This window comes from Glycine soja, chromosome 1, assembly GCF_004193775.1.
Source record: "Glycine soja cultivar W05 chromosome 1, ASM419377v2, whole genome shotgun sequence".
Lineage (NCBI taxonomy): Eukaryota > Viridiplantae > Streptophyta > Magnoliopsida > Fabales > Fabaceae > Glycine > Glycine soja.
Window position 1 is genome coordinate 14,613,496 of NC_041002.1, and position 11,582 is coordinate 14,625,077.

Genomic DNA, 11,582 nt, shown 5'->3' on the forward strand with positions numbered 1-11,582 from the left:
GTTCAATGCTTCTTTCAATGCTTAATTATTGCATGCTCTTGGCCTCATCACCCACTTGTGTGTACTGTTAGGTGACTTTAGCATTGGGAAATGTACTGTTGCCTTAGAACATGATAGAAGCAGGGCTAAATGACTTCATTACCAGGGATGGATTGTGAGGTTTTAGTTTTCTTATTATGTTGTGATGATAATGCTGTTTAAGTTAAGCCTAGTCCAACAAGAGGGATTTGAGGACAAAGCTTGGGTTAAATTAGTCTAAACTTACGAGGGATCGAGGTTTAGTACTTTAGACTTCAGCATAGAACACAAGAACATGATTAATTAGAGAAATATCTTCATATGCATCAACTCGTTTGTTAGAAAGACCCAACGCTTTTTACCTATTGCTGTCAACTTTTTAATTACTTGCATTTACTGCTCTTTAACATAGCATCTAGTTTACTTTTGTTTATATTCTCAATTATCAATGTTTGTTCACACAATGCCCTATTTCTGAATAAAACTCTGTCTAATAAACAAGTTCCTTGAGTTTGATACTTGGATTACTCCGTTTTAATTTTAAATGCTTGACGACCCGGTGCGCTTTTCGATATTTCATTTCCCTTGAATATATTGCTTGTAAGTTTGAGAGAAAGGAACTGCGTTGAGGGGTAAACAAAAATCCGACACAAAGCATTTATGGCGCCGTTGCCGGGGAACTTGATTCATTCGAAGAGTTCAGTTTTAAGGCATTGCTTTATTTTGTTTTCTTTGATTCATTGATTCCTTTTGCTAACATTTTAGTTACTGCACATTTTATTGTTCTTTGGAATTGGATAATTGTTGTTCTGTTTCTTTTGTATGCAAAGGAGATCTGCAACAGGTGATTTAATTCCCATAGATTTGGAGATTAATGCTACTTGTAGGAGATGAAACACAAAGAGAATTAGAAATTTTTTGCAGGACTTAGAAGCAGCAACAACTCTAGGAGAAGAACCTTAATCTTCCGAGGCGTCTTCTAGCTTTCCTATTCCAGGGCAATCTCATAAAAATTTAATTGAAGAAGTTATCATGGCAGAAGAGCCAAGGAGAGGGACCCTAGAAGACTATTCAAGTTCAAGTGTACCACAATTTTTCACTAGCATTGCACAACCAGAGGTTCAAGCCCAAACAATCACATATCCTCCATCATTGATTCAGCTAATTCAGAATAATCTATTTCATGGTTTACCAAATGAAGACCCATATGTGCACCTAGCCACTTACATTGAAATCTGCAATACTATTAGGCTGGCTGGTGTGCCTGAAGTTGCAATCCGATTGAGCTTGTTTTCATTTTCACTATCTGGAGAAGCTAAGAGGTGGCTTCACTCATTCAAAGGCAACAGTCTTAAGACATGGGATGAAGTTGTGGAGAAATTTCTAAAGAAGTATTTTCCTGAGTCTAAGACTGCGGAAGGCAAAGCAGCCATCTCTTCTTTTCACCAATTTCCAGATGAATCTCCGAGTGAAGTCTTAGAAAGATTTCGAGGTTTATTGAGAAAGACCCCCAATCATGGATTCTCAGAGCCAATTCAGCTCAACATTTTTATTGATGGGTTAAGGGCATAGTCCAAGCAGCTATTAGACGCTTCTACTGGGGGAAAAATAAAGTTAAAGACCCTCGAAGAAGCCATGGAACTCATTGAAAATATGGCTACAAGTGACATTGCTATTTTGAGAGATAAAGCCCACATTCCAACAAAAAGAAGCCTGCTAGAGCTTTCATAACAAGATGCATTGTTGGCACAAAACAAGTTGTTGTCCAAGCAATTGGAAGCATTGACCGAAACACTAAGTAAGTTGCGAGCTCAATTACATTCTGCACAATCTTTACCATCTACTGTTTTGCAGGTTGTAGTGTGTGCCATCTGTGGTGGAGCTCACGATTCTGGCTGTTGTATCCCCAATGAAGAACTAGCTCATGAAGTCAATTATATGGGGAACCAGCCAAGACACAATTTCAATGCAGCTGGATTCTCTGGATTCCAGCATGGCCAACAGTATAATCAACAACAGGGACAATGGAGAAATCACCCTGTAAATCCTTTCAACAAAGATTAGGGTGGACCATCCACAAGGCCACAACAACAAGGGCCTAGTCTCTATGATCGGACAACGAAGTTGGAAGAGACTCTGGCTCAATTTATGCAGGTTTCTATGTCTAACCAGAAGAGCACAGAGTCTGCCATAAAGAATTTGGAAGTCCAAGTGGGAGAGCTCGCAAAACAGTTGGCGGATAGGCCATCAAGCAACTTTAGTAGTAACACTGAGAAAAATCCAAAGGAGGAATGTAAAGTTGTCATGAAAAGGAACAGAGTGGCAACCCATGTTGATGAAGGAAAAGCTGAGAAGAAGGTGGAGGAACATAAACAACAGCTGGCAGCTGAGCTGACACTTGAACCTGTTTCTGATTTCGTTGAACTTGAGGAAGTTGTGGAAGATGAAGATGACCAACAGGAGAGAGAGACACCAATAAAAGAGAGTAAAATAGAAATAAAGATGAAGGGAGACAAAGAAAAACAAAAAGAAAAAGAAAAAGAAGAAGTAGAAAAAGAAAAAAAATCAAAAAAATGAAAAACAAAAAGAGAAGGTTGAGGAAAGAAATAGGAGCAAGAGTGAGGTTTCAAGAGAGAAAAAGAGAGAGAGATTACTTCAGTTGAAGGCAAGGAAGTACCATATCCATTGGTACTTTCCAAGAAGGATAAAGAGCGACACTTAGCCAGATTTCTTGACATCTTCAAGAAGCTGGAGATCACATTGCCTTTTGGAGAAGCTCTCCAACAGATGCCACTCTATGCCAAATTTTTAAAAGACATGCTGACGAAGAAGAATCGGTATATCCATAGTGGCACGATAGTTGTGGAAGGAAATTGTAGTGCTATCATTCAACGCATCATTCCACCGAAGCACAAAGATCCTGGAAGTGTCACCATCCTGTGTTCTATTGGTGAGATTGCAGTAGGCAAGGCTCTCATTGACTTGGGAGCCAATATCAATTTAATGCCTCTCTCCATGTGCTGGCAACTTGGAGAGTTAGAGATAAGGCCCACTCGTATGACCTTACAGTTGGCTGATCGCTCCATCACAAGACCCTATGGAGTGATTGAAGACGTTTTGGTTAGGGTCAAACATTTGATCTTTCCAGCTGATTTTGTAGTGATAGACATTGAAGAAGATGTTGACATTCCCCTAATTCTTGGAAGACCTTTTATGTCTACCATAAGCTGTGTGGTAGACATGAGGAAGAGGAAACTACAAATGGCCATAGAAGACTAGCAGATCAGTTTCGATCTGTTTCATGAAGAGAAAGCTTTGCCTGACCAAAATGTTTGTTTGAAGGTGAAAGTTATGGAGGAAAAGAGACTAGAGAAGAAGGTTCTGGAAGTTGGAACCTTGTTGGACCCAGGATAACAGGACGATGTGTCAAGCTAATGACGTTAAAAGAGCACTTACTGGGAGGCAACACAACTCTTTTTTTATTTCTATTTGTCTTGCATTTAATTTAGTTAGTTTACTTGCTTGTGATTGTGAATGATTTCTAAGCTTGGTTAGCATTGAGAAAAAGGGTTTCAAAGTTTTTGTGAAGAGATGGACAGAAAAAAGAAATTTTTTTCAGTTGTCCATTTGCTAAGCGCAGCCCTTGCCCTAAGCGCCATGTCTTCACGCGCTAAGCCTGAGCTTGCTCACGCTAAGCGCTTTGACCCTTCACCGGTTGGCTAGATGATTCAGCTAAGTGCACATCACTGCGCTAAGCCTAAGTTCTTCTTTGGATTTGAACTTCATGACTTGGGCTTAACAGAGCTGATGCGCTAAGTGCAAATCCTTCTCTGTTGAAAAATTATTGTAGCAGCGCTAAGCGTGCTGTCTTGCGCTAAGCTCAATTTCCTCTCTGGAATTGAACTTTCATGAATTGGGCTTAGCGGCAGGATGCGCTAAGCACCAATCCTTCACTGTTTTGAAATACTTGGAATTGCGCTTAGCGCAAGCGCTACGCTAAGCCTGGAACCATAACTGTAAGTAGAGCTTGTTTTAGCGCTAAGCCTGACATCTCAGGCTAAGCGAAAATTACAAGACCAATTAGAGTTGCAGACAGCGCTAAGCGCGTGTCCTTGCGCTAAGCCTGAATACCTTTCTGGAATTTGAAATTATTGAATTGGGCTTAGCGCGAGAGGTGGCGCTAAGCACATGAGCTTTAAACTCAAACGTCACGTTGGCATGCTAAGCGCAGCTATGCGCTAAGTGCGCCAAACGAAAATGCTAAAATGAAATAGAATTGCCATATGCAGTTACCTTTACACTTCAAAGCATTCTCTCCTTTGTGCTTGTGCTTACTCTGTGCTTTGTGCATTTTGATGCCTGTGTTTCAAGTTATCTCCTGCATTCTTCTTGCTCTTATTTTACATCTTCATCTCAATCCAAGTAAGCTTCTTGTTTTATTTTCATTTTCTTTTCAAAGCTTAAACCTTATGGTAGAAGATTTATTGCTTTGTAGTTTGCATTTTTGTTTAGCTTTATTGTATTTAGGTTTAGGGTTTACAATGTAGGGTTTAGTTAGGTTTTAGATCCCCTTAGGGGCAATGCCTGAAAAAAGGGTGAAAACCCCTAAGTAACTTCTGGAAATAGCGATGAACGCGTTAAGCGCGCTTGCTGCGTTTAGCCAGTTCATCGCAACTGTTAAATTTTTGTATTTCCAGATGATCGCGCTAAACCTGACCGTGTTGTGCTACGTGTTCATCCTTCTGATGAGTTTCAATGATGAGCTTGCTAAGCACGTTTGTGCGCTAAGCGAGACTAGTGTTTTAGACACTTAGTATTTTTTTTTTCAATTTTTGTTCAGCACTAAGCCTGGCTTCTCAGGCTAAGCGCAATTACGTCTTTGTTTTTCAATTGTTGGAATAAGGCTAAGCACAACTTGTTGTGCTAAGCCCATGTTATGTCTTAGTGAGGTTGAGCTGAGTGCGCCCTGCTGCGCTAAGCTCAATTCCTCCACTGTTTTCAAAATTGTGGACTTAGGCTAAGCCTAGCTTGTTGTGCTAAGCCTAATCTGCAGAAAAATATTTTATGAGTACTCACGCTAAGCGCATGGCTATCGCGCTTAGCCCATGAGTAAATTTTCATAAGGCACGCTAAGCCCAGCCTTCTACACTAAGCACCCAGTCCTATTTTTAGTTTTATTTTTCTGTTGTTTGATCTAATTCTTTTCAGATGGCATCCAGGAAGAGAAAGGCCCCTGCCTCAACATCCCAGGCCTGCTATGACAGATCCAGATTCACATCTCAGGAGGTCTGGGATCGTTATTATAGTGTTGTCATTGGCAGGAAAATATTACCTGAGAGAAATGTCATGCTCTATTATAGAGAGTTTGATGAATTCACTAAAGAGTTGGAGAGAAGAAAATGGCACAAGGAGTTGACGAATTTTATGGATGGCAGCATTGATGTTGCCATTGTGAAGGAGTTCTATGCTAACCTCTATGACCCAGAGGATAAATCACCTAAGCAGGTGAGGGTCAGAGGTCATTTAGTGAAATTTGATGCAGATGCTCTGAACACTTTTCTGAAGACCCTTGTGATCATAGAGGAGGGGGAAAACCTGCTTGCCTACTCTAGGTTTAGTCAGTTGAGGCCAGATCCACAGGAACTGGCAGCCCGATTATGCATCCCAGGGAAGGGATTTGAGCTTAATGCTGATGGACTGCCCCTGAAGATTTTGAGGAAGAATCTAACCACTCTTGCTTAGACCTGGAGTGTTCTCTCATTCTTCAACCTGGTCCCTACTTCTCACAGATCAGACATTACACTGGATAGGGTCAGGTTGATTTACGACATTATCTAGAAGACGGACATGAACTTGGGACATATCATCTCAAGTCAGATTTCCTTGATTGCACAACATGACTCCTCTAGACTGGGTTTCCCTACACTTATCACTACTTTGTGCAAGGCCAGAGGAGTCACTTCTGACTCATTGACTTTTGAGAGCCTCAGTCCAGCCATTAATGTGGCATATGTGAAGAAAAATTGCTGGAACCTCGATGATCCCACTGTTACTTTCAGAGGGCCACACAAGGCCAAGGGGAAGAGGTCTGAGGCTCCTTCATCTTCTCATATTCCTCCTATTCCAGCTCCTTCCACCTCTACAGCTCCATCAGTTCCAGCTCCTCCTACAGGAACATCCTCTATCACATCAAAGACATTATTTTCTATGTTGCAAAGCCTTCATAAAGGCTAGGTTATTATCATGCAGAGCTTACAGAGCTCCGGCCTGCAGTCTATTATGAGTGTGGATGAGTTTTTTTCTCAGGTGGCTTGGCCAAGAGTCCAAACATCTCCTTCTGGAGGGGGTGAGGCCTCCGCAACCCAAGAGCCTGAGCCAGTAGAGGATGATGTTCCTCCTGAGCCATTTATCATTGAGACTGATCCAGTACCTCAGGAGGAAGCAGCAGCTTAGGAGTCTATTTCTCCAATTCTTGTCTCTCCAGCACCAATTATTGATGATTCTTAGCCATCTCTGATGTAGCTCCAGGTGGAGCTTGTAGGCCTTGGATCTTCTTCATCAATGGAGTCCTTTGATTCATGAATTTAGTTGAATGGGAGAGGAATGGAGAAGGAAGAGAGAGAGGAGACGTCACTTCAAGGAGAAGATGAGTCTAGAAGAAGCTCACTACCATAGGAGGCCATGGATAAGATCTTGGAGGAAGAAGGAGATGAATGAAGGGAGAGGAAGAGAAGAGCACGAAATTTTGTGCTCTAAAAGAGCTCCAAAATCTAAAGTTTAATTTTCAAATGATCAAAGTTAAAAAAAAATGCACACACATGACCTTTATTTATAGCCTAAGTGTCACACAAAATTGGAGGGAAATTTGAATTTCTATTCAAATTTCACTTGAATTTGAAATTGAATTTGTGGAGCCAAATTTTGGAGCCAAAATTTCACTAATTATGATTAGTGAATTTTAGCTATGGTTCAGCCCACTAATCCAAGATCAAGTTCATGATTCTCCACTAAGTGTGCTTAGGTGTCATGAGGCGCGTAAAGCATTAAGGAGATGCACAAAGTGTGACTATATGATGTGGCAATGAGGTGTAGCAAGCAAATGCTCACCTCCCCCTCTAAAATTTAATTGGATTGGTCTTCTTCCAATTCAATTAAATTTATTTCTCAACACAGACATCAAATATTCACTTAATGCATGTGAAATTACAAAACTACCCCTAATACAAAAATTAGTCTAGGTGTCCTAAAATACAAGGGCTGAAAAATCCTACATTTCTATGGTACCCTACCTACATTATGGAGCCCTAAATACAAGACCCAAAAATAATGAAATCCTAATCTAATATGTACAAAGATAAGTGGGCTCATACTTAGCCCATGGGCCCCAAATCTACCCTAAGGCTCATGAGAACCTTAGGGCCTTCTCTTGCATCTCTGGCCTAATCTTCTTGGAGTCTTCTATCCAATGCCCTTGGGGGGTAGGCTCGTGATACCACTTGAATGAAGTTTGCTTTTGGAGCTTCTATGGAGGCTGGATCTTTGAGCTTCAGTGAGGTCCTTCAATGGTGATTTTCCACCATGGAGATGCAACGGAAGACAAAGGAGAAGATGTGAGAGGAGGTGCCATCCACTAGGGAATAAGCCATGGAAGAAGGAGCTTCACCACCAAGAATGTGCCTTGGATAAGAAGCTTGGAGAGGATGCTTCAATGGAGGAAAAGAAAAAGAGAGAGAAAGAGAGAGGGGGGGGGGGGGGGGAGCACGGAATTGAAGGAGGAAAATGGGGAGAGAAGTTGAACTTTGAGTTGCGTCTCAAAAGACTCTCATTCATCAAAGTTACAAAAAGTGTTACGCATGCTTCTATTTATAGACTACATAGCTTCCTTGAGAAGCTTTCTTGAGAAAAATTGCTTGAGACGCTTCTTTGAGAAAACTTCCTTGAGAAGCTAGAGCTTAGCTACACACACCCCTCTAATAACTAAGCTCACCTCCTTGAGAAGCTTCCTTCAGAAGATTCCTAGAGAAGCTAGAGCTTAGCTACACACACCTCTCTAATAACTAAGCTCACCTCCTTGAGATGAGAAGCTGGAGCTTAGCTACACACCCCCTATAATAGCTAAGCTCACCCCCATGCCAAAATACATAAAAATAAAAAAAGTCCCTACCACAAAGACAACTCAAAATGCCCTAAAATATAAGGCTAAAACCCTATACTACTAGAATGGCCAAAATACAAGGCCCAAAAGAAGGAAAAATCTATTCTAATATTTACAAAGAAGAGAGGACCAAACCTTGGTCCATGGGCTCATAAATCTACCCTGGGGTTCATGAGAACCCCAAGGCCTTCTTTAGCAGCTCTAGCCCAATCCTCTTGGAGTCTTCTATCCAATACTCTTGGGGGGTAGGATTGCATCATTTCTTGCCCCTTGAAAAGGATTTGACCTCAAATCCATAGGTTCTTGAAACTCAGGGATTCTTTCCTTAACACCTGTAAAAAGAATAAAAACATATGTATTAGTGATGTTGGGTATGTTAGAGTAGGGTAAGGACTGAAAACCCCTTTCCTGACCATCTTCCCATGAGAGAACATAGTTTCTCACCAACTCAATGAGTGGTGCTACAAGTATAGAAAAAATATGGGACAAACCTTTTGCAAAAGTTTGTTAAGTCATTGAAGCCCCAAATTTCCCTTATACATGGTGGAGTAGGCCACTCAGGAATGACCTTTATTCTCTTAGGGTCCATGGGAAGCCCTTGATCACTATTTAAAAAGTTAAGGAAAGTAATGGAATAAAACATACCTTTTCCTTTATTTTCATGTTGATTATTCCTACAAAAAATTATGACAAACCTAAGGTGTCCCATATGAGCACCTAAGTTTGTATTGAAACAAAAAATAAGAACAAACCTACCTAATGAGTCCCTATGTACCCAAATCATGAAGATGTTGGGTGCATGAGTGATTTTACAAAAGAGGGTTGCACCACTCAACACATTCATCATACCACCTATCATAGGGATTCGGTGCCTCATAATACTTATTTTGGGCACCAACAAAGCACAAGGGTTTAAGCTCTTATGAACCAAACCCTCATCCAACAACTCCTTTACTTGAGGAATAACCTCAAGCTCAAGAGGTATGGCAGTGCTAAGGGATGTTTCCCTTGATAGGAGAAGGTAGAAAGATTATTTAAGAAGGAGTGCTCTTTTGATATCACATTTTGTTGCAAAATGATTTTCCTTCTTGACAATCTTCTTGGAGGAATCATTTTCCTCTTTTTCCTTCCCCTTGGCCTTTGAAGACAAGGCCTTACTATCCTTCTTTTTCTTTTCGTTTTCTAGTTTTTCTATCTCATCCCTCTTATCTTTCATAGTTAGTTGATCCTTGGCCACTTGTGAAGGTGTTTGAGGATGCAACACGAATTAGTGCCAAGATGGATGAGGGTAATCTTATTAGTTAGGCCATTGTAAATGATCTTCGTATCAAATTGCAATGGCCTTCCTAAAAGAATATGCCCTGGCTCGATGGGAACTATATCACAATTAACTTCATCCTTATATGTCCCAATGGAGACAAAGGTACCTTAACTTGTTGGTTAACTATCATTTCCCCTTGTTCATTGAGCCATTGAAGTTCATAAGGTTTTGGGTGAGGAATGATAGTGAGGTTCAAATTGGAAACTAATCTTGTGCTACAACAATTGCAACAAGATCCACTATCCACAATGAAAGAACAAGTTTCATCTAAAATTTTGCATCTTGTATGAAAGATGTTCTCTCTTTGGGATTGAGATAGATCACAAGATTGACCTCCAAGGAGCCTTCTAACCATTAAGAGGTCACCTTCTTCATGGGGGTAGACTTCCTCACTAGACTCTTCACCCCTTACTTCATCTTCACTTCCACTAGAGGAAGGGCAAGAAGTAGTCTCCTCTTGACTACTATAAATGTCTTGACCCCTCATGATCATGGTTTTCTTTGTGGGGCATTGAGAGGCAATGTGACCTCTCCCAAGACATTTGAAGCATTTAATGTTGCTAGTCCTTTCTTGGGAACTAGTCTTAGGGGTGTATTTCTCTATGGTCTTACCCTTATCTTCCTTGGGTTTGGTCCTTCCTTGGATAAGAGTGAAAGCCATAAGATTTTGAAGAAGGCTTTCTTTTAAGTTTTTTCTCCACTCTTATACAAAGTTGGACTAGCTCATCTAGGTCCCTATATGGAAGGAGTTCGACCTTATCCTTCACTTCCATATCAATCCTACTAAGGAACCTAGCTATGCTTGTTCTTTCCTCCTCCCTAAGTCCAGCACTTAAAAGGAGTAGTTCCATTTGTTGTCTATATTCTTCAACACTGATACTCCCTTGTCTAAGCCTTTGGAGCTTGTCCATAAGCTCCCTTTCATAGTAGGAGGGAATATGCCTCTTCTTAAGGGCACTCTTAAGATCATTCCAATACTTTACTGGAGGATCCCAATGAATCCTTCATTCCCTAACAAGGGAAGTCCACCAATAGAGGGCATACCCTTGAAAGATAAGGGTAGCCAATGGAACTTTTCTCTCTTCGCTAATACAATGGCAAGCAAAGAGTTGTTCAACCTTCATTTCCCTATCTAAGTAGGCCTCAACATTATCTTTTCCATGGAAATATGGGAGGCTAATGCTAACCTCTTGAGACCTTCTATCCTTTTCTCTTCTTTGGGAGTGATGTTTAGTATGTGAACTATGGCACCCTCTATAATAGTCGCTAAGTTCTTCACTTAAACTCTTGCAAGAGTCATGATTACTATAGGAGGCATGTTTTTCTCTTTTCATTTCTTTCATTATTTTTCTTCTTTCTTCCTCTCTTATTTTCTCTCTTTCATCTTGACTTATTTCTTCCACTCTTTTTTTACCTTTTTCTTTTCTCTCTTGTTTTTCTTTCCACAACTTAAGGGATCTCAACTCATCTAATATCTTATACAAGGGGTCCTTAGGAGTAGAACCCTCATGTTGGTTCCTAAGTTGTGGTTCTTTTTTGTTGGGGGTTTGAAAACAAAAGCTAAAAGAAACTATAGTTGAAACTAGCCAAAATAAACACTAAAAGAGGTGTGAAAGATAAGGTAAAAACTAATTGGTAAAAGGTAAGCTATCTAGGCGGTTTGACAATGGAGGGAAAAGGAAATAAGATATGAAAGTAAGCAAGAAATTAAAGTGCAAGAAATGCAAACTAGGCGGATCCTAAGAGTGTTTGGATGACTTCATTTAAGGTTCCCAACAAAAAACTCACTATCCTAAGGGAAAATTGCCTAAAATTATTACACACAAATGGAAGTAGGGTGACCTATTGGAGGCTCCCAACTTACTCCCAACTTACAAATTACAAAAAAAAAGTTCTCAATTTTGGTGGCTATTCTCTCTTTTGTGTTTCACTCAATTTGGAGTGCTTCTTATTCCAATAGCTCTTAAGGTGGTTGGCCCCTTGCTTCTTGACTCAAATTCTTCAAGGGATGACACCAATCCTCCTTTCCAATTCCCTATATGGCAACTCACAAACAAGGAAACAAAGAGACAAGCAATAACCAAAGAC

The 11,582-nt window shown here is 40.5% G+C and overlaps 1 protein-coding gene across 1 annotated transcript; it reads left to right on the forward strand.

Moving 5' to 3' along the window:
• The first annotated feature begins 1,050 nt into the window (after positions 1 to 1,050).
• Positions 1,051 to 3,297, forward strand: LOC114410122. The gene is made up of 4 exons (XM_028373950.1): positions 1,051 to 1,287; positions 1,873 to 2,058; positions 2,173 to 2,451; positions 2,722 to 3,297. The coding sequence occupies exons 1-4, from the start codon at positions 1,051 to 1,053 to the stop codon at positions 3,295 to 3,297; spliced, it is 1,278 nt and encodes a 425-aa protein (XP_028229751.1).
• The last annotated feature ends 8,285 nt before the right edge of the window (positions 3,298 to 11,582 follow it).

Excerpts from the sequence above, each read along its gene's own strand:
- LOC114410122 (XM_028373950.1), top strand. The coding sequence starts at position 1,051 with ATGGCAGAAGAGCCAAGGAGAGGGACCCTAGAAGACTATTCAAGTTCA. Across the intron at positions 2,059-2,172 it reads GACAATGGAGAAATCACCCT|GTTTCTATGTCTAACCAGAA; the intron begins GTAAATCCTTTC and ends CAATTTATGCAG. Across the intron at positions 2,452-2,721 it reads ATTTCGTTGAACTTGAGGAA|GATAAAGAGCGACACTTAGC; the intron begins GTTGTGGAAGAT and ends CTTTCCAAGAAG.